This window comes from Paramisgurnus dabryanus, chromosome 8 (assembly GCF_030506205.2).
Source record: "Paramisgurnus dabryanus chromosome 8, PD_genome_1.1, whole genome shotgun sequence".
NCBI lineage: Eukaryota > Metazoa > Chordata > Actinopteri > Cypriniformes > Cobitidae > Paramisgurnus > Paramisgurnus dabryanus.
Genome location: NC_133344.1, coordinates 4,976,962 through 4,989,553, shown reverse-complemented (window position 1 = coordinate 4,989,553; position 12,592 = coordinate 4,976,962). Strand labels below are relative to the sequence as shown.

At 37.7% G+C, this 12,592-nt stretch overlaps 1 protein-coding gene across 1 annotated transcript in view; it reads right to left on the bottom strand.

Annotated features, from left to right (window-relative positions):
• Positions 1–1,556: 1,556 nt before the first annotated feature.
• The window catches only part of LOC141279842 (uncharacterized), a 190,864-nt gene continuing 179,828 nt past the window's right edge, over positions 1,557–12,592 (bottom strand). Inside the window, exon 3 of the mRNA XM_073815429.1 lies at positions 1,557–4,792. Within this exon, the coding sequence (XP_073671530.1) occupies positions 3,868–4,792 (925 nt within the window). The 3' untranslated portion in view covers positions 1,557–3,867. The remainder of the gene's footprint in view (positions 4,793–12,592) is intronic.

Here is a 12,592-nt window from a genome sequence, read left to right as displayed (position 1 = left end):
AAAAGGCCAGCAAGAATACAGAGAGTTGCTTTTGCTGTACATTGATTTGATTGCTTTGTATGTTGAAGCCCTTGCAAGTAAAACATTAAATTCTTCTTCTTTAAGCATTCATTCTGTCTTGTCTCAGTATATCAGATTATTGCTGAATTTCCACCACAGCAGTCTACACAATCTTGCATGTTTAATTTATTGTAGAGGTACACTGCAAAAAATTATGTGTTAATTTTTTACACATTGTGTGTGTCATGCCATTTAATGTGTTATAAAATAAATGAAAGGGACAACACAAGTTGTGTTAAAAACAGTAATGGGAGTAACGCATTACAATTAATTTTGTTACTGTAATTCCACTACTTTTAGCGGTAATAAACATGTAACAAAGTATTTTTTTAAATCAAGTAACGCAGTAACAATTAGTGAAATTTAAATGAGTTGGTTAGTCGTGTTACTCTATTTTGTGATAAATGAACACTTGAAGACAAGACATTTCTGATCTAACGTCGCAGGACCATGGGGGGGCGGCACAATAAATAACAACACAGAAGGTGTGTTAGTATAGGGACAACACATTTAATGTGCCGTCCCGCATGTGTTCAGTCATTTAAAGGCAAGATATTTGATTTGATCCAGAAACATTTATAGTTAAGTTTGTTGAAAGTCTCCTCACATCCTGATACCAATCACTATGCTAAAACGTCTAAATGTATTTGTATAAATATATGTCTTCTGTGAAAGACATAAGACTATTAAATGTTCAACAAATCATTGAAGTTGGGCCGAACGCAATAATTGGACACATGCAATTTTTGCTCCTCTTCTGTGAATGTGTTTTGCATGCCACTACGCAACCTGTTCACGCAGACATCATACATCATCAGCTTGTTCACGTGCACTTTGTAAACAGAGGCAAACAAACTTTCCTGCTGAATTGACAAGCTGCACATGAGCAGCTATTGTGTTACTCGTGTATTTTTAAGAATTAGCTTAACAATATTTATGTTTTCAAAAATACAAGCAAACTATTACCTCTACTCTACACAACCGAAAACGTGCTGTATTTAAAACAGTTGTTTATGTTGTTATTCAGTTTGTTCAGCAAAGTTTTCTCATTGGTGAATGAGACATGAAATGTGGACATCTGGTCTGTGTGTGTTCATGTGTTTCAGAGGTGTATTCACCTACATTTTAAAGTCAAGAAGTTTATTTATAGGACCTAAATTCATAGTGAGGTTGCCTTATTATTCTCTCTTATGAAAAATAAGCACGCAGTAAAGCTGATTGATTTACTACAAATACATGCCTTAATACAAACACAGTAGCACAACAGTTTCTATTGCATCATCCCTGCTAGGCTGTTATTTTCTATTTATATCATATAACTTCCGTTTTAAGATTATGAATTCTACGGTTTCCTTTTCTCCGCTAAGATAAAATAATATTTTTTAAAGGAATTAAAGAAATTATTTTAAATTATTCTCTTTTTAATATGCAAATTAAACGTTGAAGTTTAAAGCCCTTATTTTTATCTGTATAGTTACCTGTACAATAACTTCCTTTTTTATTACCACATTACATTCAACTTTGATCGCCATAATAATAAAGTAAAAAGAAACCTGTTATACAATCTATGGTGTCTGTGCAGTGAAAGTGTGACAAGCTTGTCAAGTATGCAACGTATATTCAAAATATAGTGGTGTTCCTCTAAGCAGTCTTTATTCCTCTCTACAAGCTCTTGCAGTTCATTTCTATTGTGCTAAAACATCATACTGTGCATCTAGACAATATGATATCAATGCAATAACAGGTCCTTTAACTTTCCTAGTAAGAATAAAAAGACTGACAAAATACTGAATAATTATGTAAAATTTCATTTACCAGCCCAGAGAATAGGCAGAAGTCAAAAGACATAATCATAGTAAAAATGAACAAAACATTTACTGAATAATCTGAACAGTTCCTTTCTCAGTGTACAAGCAAAGTTAATAGACAATTAATGACATTATGGTCACGTGACATTAAGACTTTTAAAACCAATTCGGAAGCACACAATATAAAATAAACAAGTTTGACACATAACAAAAGTGTTTATAAAAGAGATAAATGTGATACTTTATTTACACATTTATAATTGTTGTATGAAAAACAACATGAATTAACACTTGTATATAGTTATGAACAGTATGTTTGCTTCCGGACACATACACGCATACACTCTTTAACAGCTTGGCACCTTAGCTAATGAAAAAAACAACACACATTTTAAGGTGTTGACATCATGGCAGGTCATCACGTGGGTCACACACGCTGCTAGATGCTAAAAGTTGAAGACATTGGGACAAACGTTAGATTAGCCGTTCGTTGGTCGATCAGACATTTATTATTTGCACGTTTTATCCGCCATACACCGATAACCCGCCATAGATTAATAGTAAAGCGTAAATCAATCGCATGCGATTTATCATGCAGCCCTCATTTTATGTTACATTACCCTGCTGACAAAAACTGCGTACAAGCATATGTTGTGTTTTGGTGCTGGTTTGCTAGTGAACACCAGCTAATCCAGCTCCAAACCAGAATCAGCATCAGCTAAACCAGCACCAAACCAAGTCAACCATATGTTGCGTTTTGGTGCTGGTGTGCTGGGTTTTTTTTCAGCAGGGTATGAAGTCAGAGAAAACTAAATTATATATTGTAAATGGTTATGTGAAGCAAACATGTTGTTTTAATTGTTTCTTATGTTAAAGTCTTTGGTAGTCACAAGTTTTGATAAAATATCTGTTGGAAAAAATGTAGTAATCAGATTATAGTTACTTTTTACTTGTAATACTTTCAGCATTACAATGGTTATATTTAAAACGAAATAAATCAGTATGTTTGCATAACAACACTATATTAAGCGTTAACCCGCATTAACCCGCTGGTGCATGCGCAAACGACACTGTCCGTGTGGAAAATGCTTTCATTTTTTGGAAATTCCGCTGCTATTTTGTTTAAAAAAAAGAAACTGCCAGCAACATGGTTGTACAACGCAAACAGTGCCTTCCAGAAACGAAAACACGTTCTTTATCGAAGTACTCGTCACTCGACATCCAACCTAAATAAGCATTTGCAGGTAAGACTATAAAAGAAATCATGTTAGCCATGTAGTGTTTATTACTCCTTTAAAAGTCAGTGGTTTGTATGATCGCAGTTGTAAGTCTTATAGTGATGCTGGAATCTGTAGAAATTAGGAGAGTACCTTTTTTAGTACCTAAAATTTCCTTTCATAATCTCTTCTCACTTAACGCGTTGTTCGCTGCTATGTAACGCAGGGAAACTCCCACTGCCAACGGTCCAAGTTCAGTCAGGCAAATTAAAGAAAGATCACGGCTTTAATCAACATGTAGGCCTATATTTAAACTAATATGTAGATTGTGTAGAATTTTTAAATGTTGTGTTTTTATTATTTCCTTGTAGCCTACATGTTAGTTAAAAATAAAACAAAATAATCTGTAATACCACATTGTAGCCACTAGATGCATGTATAATCCTTAATATAAAATTCTATTAAATTCTTGATAAATAAAAGATGTTGTTTTAAGTAATCCAAAAGTTATCAGTTACATTACTTTCATATTGTGGTTACTAAATACTTTTTTATGAAGTAATTTGTAAATGTAACAGAATACATTTTTAAAGTAAGCCTCCCAAGCCTGGTTACTTGTGATATTGATCATAATTTGATTATTTGTTCTTATTTTACTATTAACTTGTTTTTTAACAATATTTTAAATGTTATACAAGTTTTTGGTGTCATAACCTTATTAAGGTCACTGGTGCTTTACAAAGACTGACTGTTTATTAACTCTTCCAACAAACATTACAGTGTTATGGTTTCTCTCTAGTATGAACTCTCTGATGGGCTTTTAAGTTACTTGAACAAGTAAACGTCTCGTCACACTGAGAGCATTTGAAAGGTTTTTCACCTGTATGAATTATCTTATGATTTAGTAATGAAGACCCTTGACTAAAACTCTTCCCACAGACACTACAGTGATAAGGTTTCTCTCCAGTATGAACTCTTTGATGGGATTTTAAGTGAACTGACTGAGCAAACATCTTGTCACACTGAGAGCATTTGAAAGGTTTTTCACCTGTGTGAATTCTCTTATGATTTAGTAATGAAGACCCTTGACTAAAACTCTTCCCACAGAGACTACAGTGATAAGGTTTCTCTCCAGTATGAAGTCTTTGATGGTATTTGAAGTGACTTAAATAAGCAAACGTTTTGTCACACTGAGAGCATTTGAAAGGTTTTTCACCTGTATGAATTATCTTATGATTTAGTAATGAAGACCCTTGACTAAAACTCTTCCCACAGACACTACAGTGATAAGGTTTCTCTCCAGTATGAACTCTTTGATGGGATTTTAAGTGAACTGACTGAGCAAACGTCTTGTCACACTGAGAGCATTTGAAAGGTTTTTCACCTGTGTGAATTCTCTTGTGAATTATTAAGATTGACTGTTGACCAAAACTCTTCCCACAGACACTACAGTGATGAGGTTTCTCTCCAGTATGAACTCTCTGGTGGGCTTTGAAGTGACATGACTGAGCAAATGTTTTGTCACACTGAGAGCATTTGTAAGGTTTTTCTCCAGTGTGAACTCTCTGATGAATTTTAAGATATTGTTTGGTTCTGAAGGAATTTCCACATTCAGTGCAGTTGAAAGGCTTTTCACCAGTGTGTGTCCTCATGTGAACATTTAGACCAGAGGAAGAGACACAAATCCTCCCACACTGCTCACAGTGAAACTTCTTCTTCTTCTCTCTGTGGTCTTCTGAATGAAGTTTCTTCTCTTGTAAGGTAGTAAAGCTGATCTCAGATCTGGTGAAGAGTTTCTGTTCTGTGTGTTTTGAAAGAAACATGAAACAATTAAATTGTCATCTTTTCATTCTTATTTATACAAAAAAGTAGGGCTGCACGATATATTAGAAAAATTAATTATCATCGCGATGGGCGTGTGCGATATACATATCGCATGGAGCTGCGATAACTTACATTTATTTTATGTGTCTATCATTTGTGTGTTGCATGCTTAGATTGTACAAATTACACCAATCTGAAGGTGTTTCCCACACATTTACTTTACTTGGGCGGCTCTCCCAGGTATTTTAAAGATGCAGTTTGTATTATTTGCGCCGATAGATGGCGCCAGATCAAACAACAACAATGATATTGTCTACTGACGCTCTGAAGCAGCGTGGAATTATGGGATTTGTAGTCTTTAACTCAACCGCTGATGGCCATGAATCAGACGAGAACGAGAAATCACGCTGATGGATAAGGTAATCAAGTCTTATAAATGTTGCGTTTGATGACATTGTTTATTTCATTATGTAAGTTTATATGTGATGTTCAAAATGAAATTTTCAGTCATAGATATTATATTAGTCCAAATTCGATGGTTAACACAGCACAGAATTAAGTTTTCAACTTACAATCTACAATGATTTTTCACATAATGTATTGACAGTACAAATCTTATTGTGAAGTGTCTTAAAATGACCATTTATATTGCTGTACAATACCTTTGATGTGCATATCGTCCGCGGGAAGACGCGCTGATTACAGTAATGTTGTGATCAATATAATAGCATACGTTTTTTGAAGGGTTACGAATCAAAACAACTCACCCATCGTGTAAAACACAAGCAGGATCAGAATCTCGGTCTAGTTAAATGCTGTTGTGAAGCTCTCTCCATCCAGAAAATGCAACAACAAATTGATCCTCTCTCGTTTTGTTCCAAACTCTTCTTGGGTCGTTTGGTTGGCCCGTACGGTAACAGGAGCTGACACAACCAGCGGCAGACGGTAAAGAGTTATCCATAAGTTCATAAGCAAGCGCGTAGCCCGACAGGCGCTATCGCATAGTTCCGCATTTGTCCACAACATTTGTTCCTACTTAGCCCCCTAAGCTCTGGAATGATTTACCAATCGATGTCCGAGAATCAGACACAGTCGGTCATTTTAAATCTAGACTTAAAACTTTTCTCTTCAACAAAGCATTCACATAATTTGTCTAGGAAAGGTACTTAACTCGAAATAGTTATTTGTACGGAACAAAGCACTCGCGGTCATAACACAGACCAACCAAATAAATAAATAAAAACCTTATCTTAACGTATGGTCGGATTGCGATTTTGGAACTTTCGTGTGTCTTGTGAATAGGATGCCATACAAACCCGTTTGCCACTGAACCTGCATTAACAACGACAGTGGGGCCTCCAGCCTTAGTCAAACGGGTTGGCACGTATGGTCAGGTTGCGATGTTGGCGTTTTCTTGTGATCTTGTAAATAGTATGCAATATAGACCCGTTTGCCACTGAACCTGCATTAACGACGACAGTGGGGTTACAGGCCTTAGTCAAACGGGTCGACAGGTTTCATTTTCTCTTAAAGATCGGAAGGTGACCCTTAGTTACCATATATACCGTCGCAGTGGGCCCCCAATTTGCAAAATCCTCAACTGTGGATAATATAATTATGCCGCAATAGTTAGTCTGTCTGAAACTAAGCTGATTAAACCACATCACTGTGTGAGACTTGCATTACATGTGAACAGCCCCTAGGCTAATATGATTTTTGTTTTTCTCTCCCTGTCTTGTCCTCGACCCTGAGGACAATGGGACAAACAGACCCAGTTCCAGTAAATGTGAAAGTCGACACACCTCTGATCTACTGGTCGTCCCTCAATGTGATGCCCAGCTGATGCCTGACCAAAGATCACCTGCAGAACCCACTTAATCTCCTTATCCGTTTATATGTGTGTATATACATGTATATCTCCCAAGGGTTTTTCCCTCCTAGGACTTTTTATTTTTTATTTCCTCGGCTAAACAACCCGGGGTTTTTGTTTTTTCTCCTAGGGGGTTTTTTAACCCGGGGAGGTAGCCTGCTTGGGCTTAACTTAGCTTCTTCTTCTAGACGTTTCATTAGTAATACGCTCGCTCATAATGTCGAGTCATAGCCGCAGCAAATTTGACTGCTTATGCTATTTATTATTATGTTGTGCTATCTCTCATTTTTCTGTGCTTTTACTGCTTCTATTAATGTAAAGCTGCTTTGAAACAATTAAGTATTGTGAAAAGCGCTATATAAATAAAATTGAATTGAATTGAATTGAATTGAAAACAACACTGGCTGCGTCCGAAACCTCAAGGCTGTGAGGACTTGTTGCCTCGCTGCCTCATGAGGACATGACTTCGGACTCGGAGGCCTGAAGGCAGCTCAGAGAAAGGCTTTCCAAAACACTTCAAAGGCAGCGTGTTTGAAATATAAACAGAGAGCGCCTTTGTGATAACTAATGACATATTTGAAAACTACAATACTAATTTCTCGCTAGAAATGCAATTAAAATGTGTAAAAAGTGAAAACATACGTTTATTTACACTAAATTTGTGCTCCAGCCGCTTCCTTGGCCGCCATTTTATTTTTTCGAGCTCGACCAGTGTTGTCATGTGGGTTACGTCAGTAAAGGCGGTGACAAAGGGTCACATGGATATTAACGTCATTGACAGGAGATTGCACTGCCCCGTAACAATGTTTTGAATGGAAATTTTCTCACGATTTACAAGTAGTTGAAAACATTACAGATATTGATAGTAATCAGCTGGACAAAATATATAACACTGGCCTAGTGGTTTTTGGACATTTTACTGCAAATATCTTACAAATTGCACCTTTAACAACCCCCCCATGTATATTTGGCATGAAATTTTGTCTTTTTTGCCCATGATAATGACATTATGCGTGCAAGCACGTTGTGTCTTTTCAGATGAGTTTGCTGTGCGTTCACGTGCTCTCCGTTTCTTGATTAATTGGGTGTGACGCAAAGCAAGCTCAGTGTCACATTGTCTCCTTCCATGTTCCTGAACTTGATCATAGTTGTATCCATTAAAGGTCTTCACGGAAGGACACGGTGATTCGAGTCCGAGTCGGCCCCATTTTAATTACTTCAGGTACTGGGTCTGATTATACCAGAGTCGATCAGAGAACGGCCGTGGACAGAGTTAGACAGCACTAACGCTCTATAGCGCATGTGCAGTCTCAAGCGTGCCCCTGGTTTCTATGGCAATGAAAACTGACTCTTTTATATAAACTCACGGCCACGCGCTGCACTTTCTTTCTCCCATTTTAAAAATATTATTATTAATAAACCGTCTTTTTATATCTAAAATGTTTGCTACAAAGATGCAATAACCAATGTTAATGCCAAGCCCATTGCACTGAACGAGCCATTATAGCTCAAACGGTCAAACAGTCAAGCTGACCCTCCATACTTTATATAGAGTATACTTTTCAATCTGAAATAATGACGGATTAAGCTCTTTTAATCTGCAAAAGAGGAATAGAAAGAGAGGCACTTTTACTGCTTCTACACAAACCTATCAACTTTATAATCTTTAGACCTACATTGTCTATCATTATTACACGGCTCTCTGGAATGCTTGATTCTGATTGGTCAGTTGAGACATTTGCAGGTTCGTTCTTTTTAATAACCGCTCCAAAATAATAACGCATAGCCGGTACTACTTTTACGAGTAAAATCGCTCCGCGCCAATAAAGATTACTGTTTGTTTGGCGCCATCTTGTGACAAACACTGGACAACCATGACAAGACACAGACAGCTTACTGAGACTGAACTTGACAAAATAGAGCATGACAGCTACGAAGCCAACACACAAAAAAATACAGAATGGGCATTAAAACTTTTCAAAGACTGGCTAAAAGAGAAAAAAATGGAGACAGACAAGTATGAAGCAGAGGATCTTAATAAGGTATTACGATCATTTTATGCATCTGTGCAAAGTTTCGCGGAAGGATAAAAATGTTAATTTAAAACAAATATACCAATAAAATGTTTCAAATTCATATTCATGTCCAGTTTTTTTCTTATGTGACAAGAAGCCGTGTAATAAGCGGGATAATGTAGAGTCAGCCGGTAGTTATCGGGAAATAAGACCCTTCAGTGTGATACAAGACCCTCCGCTTCGCGTCGGGTCCTGATCACACTGTCGGGGCTTATTTCCCGATAACTACCGGCTGCCTCTACGTTATCCCTTACTTAATATACTATACATATTATTGTATAAAGTTAGTCTTTCTACACCTCTAACAATGTTAATAAATCCCTTTAAAGGGGGTCATCTTCACAAGTATTGCAGTAAAGTGCATTCAACTTTGTTCATGTCAAAGAGAAAGCAAAGAGAGTTTGGAGTGGTTGAATTTATGAAATTGATGTAAATATTCAAGTACTGGGTTATGGTCACACATTACTAGTTGTTTGTCACATGTATAGCAGTTTTTTATGCCTGAGTTAGATGTAATTATATCTTTAGAATATGCATTACCTGTTTTTCATTACATATCTAAATGATAAAAATAAAAGCAAATAAAAATTTCTTTAAGAAAGACATATCGACATTGCAACACCCAACGGAACTATGGCATATTTTCTCATTATCGTGCAGCCCTACGAAGAAGGATGAATAATTGAGATTCTGTATCTTTTTCTAGATTTACACATATAGACAGAATACAGGTGTCAGTCCTGATATTAACCAACTATTTGGAGGAGTTGTCAAGCGGAGCAATATATTTTATTTGCACAGAGACTTTCACAATTCTTGTTGCATTATATGGTGGCACTTCTAGAATGAGATTAAGTCTCTTAAGACTAAGGGATAGTATAGTGGTTTTTGTTGGGTATATTATTGATCATATACTATATTAATATTATATTAGGCCTATAAGGCCTGTTAGGCCTATAAGGCATGTCGCTTCTACATTATGCCATGAGAAAAGGTCGACATAACCGAAAAACAAGACGACGTCATTCTAGATTAGTTAACTTTCGTTTTCTCAGTTTCCTAATTAAAACACTATACCCTGATTGTTCTCATGAGAAAGGTCGACATAACCGATAAACAAGAGGACGTCATTTTAGATTAGTTAACTTTCATTTCTCAGTTTCCTAATTAAAAGAGACCAGGTGCAATCCTGCGACTATACCCCGATTATTCTCGCCACAATTATTTTTAGAAACAAGGTCGAAATAACCGACAGAGTACGTCATTTTAAGATTTGAGAAGTCCAGCTGTATAGGCTATGTCATTTTAGATATGAAGAAGGATTCAGCTGCACATCAAACAAATAAATTAATTATGGCAAGCCAAGACCAATTAGAAGAGTATATGTCATCTCAGATAAGAAGTGTTTGATCTTACTGTATAAAAAATGGAGTCAGATGTTGGGAGGGCAGATGATCTTTGAGCGCCTCTATGAGGGGTATTGATTGTCTCACTTTGTTGGCTCGAGCGAATAAAGTAATTTTTGTTTGGCACCTGGAACCTTTGTCTCCTGAGTATTTTTTCTTATGAAGATTCAAGCTAAGACTTTTTGCCACAACAATAGTTCACACCAAAATGATACTTGATACTTTTATCATACATCACTTCTAGAGCCACCGATAAGATAAAATATATCGCATGTAAAGTGAAGAAATTTACTAAACAGGCTACAGTATAGGTGCCTCTGTGCAGAACTCGGTAACAGTAACTTTACGTTCGCCAGCGCATGACAATGTTTTGATTCAGACTGCACAAAGAGAAGAGGAGAAGATATACGGGTCCATTGTGAATGTGTCTGTGAGAGCAAATATAGTGTAGTTACAGGAACTACAGTAGGTGCGTCAGAAATTATTAAACCAGAGGGGATATGTAAATAAATGTGAGCTGAACAAGCGCTTTTTTATTTCTTTTTTTCCTTTTTTACAATACAGATTGTTTCAAAGCAGCTTTACAGATATAACAGGAAAATGTTGTAATAATATTGTTCATTGAGACTGTAATCTAAAGGGGATCGCACACCGGCCGCGCAGCTCAGCGCCGCATCGCGTCGCGCCTAGGAGAACTCGGAGGTATTGTAAACCGGAAGTGCACATTAAATAGCGCAAGCTTCGTCAGATAGCGTCTACTTCAAAGTAAAATATACTTTGGCAGCCAATGTTAAAGCTGTAGTGTACGATGTTGAAAATCGGTAGAGAAAGCCTGAGACGGTTAGTAAGTTTTAAAAAACTCATCCCGCCCCTCTGTGCTACCTGATCCCTCCCCCCGGGAAACCACCTGAACAAAGTCACTCATTCAAGCTGTGATCACTGGTAGTAAACATCAGAACAGAGATTTACCGAGCAGTAAACACATAAAGCCTTGAAGGAATGTACAATTACAATTATGATTGTAATTGACGTTATTTACTTTCACAACAACGTTTGGCATACGTTTCCCCTCCTGAGCTTCAAGAAATGACTTTATAAATATAATTATTTTGACCCGTGATACGCGATGCTAAACGGCTAACATTCCGATGCCGACCGACAGCATGTTGTCAGACTCACACAATACAAAGTATAAATAAATGCGTACCTGTTCAACAAAAGTCTGCCGTGTCGGCGTCGGTTTTCAGCCCCAAATCTCCCAGAAGCTTCCTCCAACAGTCAATGGCGGAGCGTCTCTCCAGTTTTTGCAATTTTGCAGTATTATTCCTGCTCATCTCGGGTCTGTTCGTACTGAACAGCTTTGCTTTAACATCATACACCCGACAGGAGCTTTTGGGTATCGGTGAGGACTTTACCAGCAGTTTTATCACCAATCTTCGACTCTAGAACGCTAGAACAACCGAGGCTTCGCACTCTACCCGGCCGGGCGGAAGTGCTCGCAGGCGGCGTCGAGATCGTAAACAAAGGCGGGGGAAGCGCGGAGGTCTAAGAGCCAAGCTAAAGCTAACACCGCTCCGGCTCTCTTTACCCAGCATTTTCCTCGCTAATGTGCGGTCACTGGTGAACAAAATTGATGAGTTACGACTCCGCATCACCCACAGTAAGAGACTTACATATTATAGACCTTTATTCTGTACTTACTGCTTATTGCACTTCTGGTTAGATGCTAACTGCATTTCGTTGCCTTGTACCTACATGTGCAGTGACAATAAAGTTGAATCTAATCTATCTAATCTATGTTGCTGCTTCGCTAGCTACCATACACTGACACAAATTTCATATCGCAGGCAGGAGAGGGGCGGGGTGGTGTGCGATGGGGTGGAGACGCGAGCACGAGGTGGATTTTCAAATGTAGCAGGGATTGGATGAGAGCAGTTAACCAATGTAAGCTGTCCGGCCGGACAGTTTACATTGGTCAACTTATCTGCTACCATACACCCAATAGACTGAATGGATTTTTTAAATTCTTTTTTCTCTTTATATTGTTAGGATGTTACTGTAGAACCATAACCAGCATATAAACGAGGTTATTAATAATGAACAATCTTTGAAATCGTAGACGATAGCTTTAATCCTTAATGATTTGGGACGAATATGATGTTATTTAATATTAAACTATGTGAGTGGCGCGACAGGGATTTGAACAACTTCCTGAGTCACAGCTGGGCGGCGCGGACAGGCGCCACACTCATAGAAAACAATGTGTTACATTTTTTTTTGAACGGCGCGGCGCTGAGCTGCGCGGCCGGTGTGCGATCCCCGTAAGGCTTTT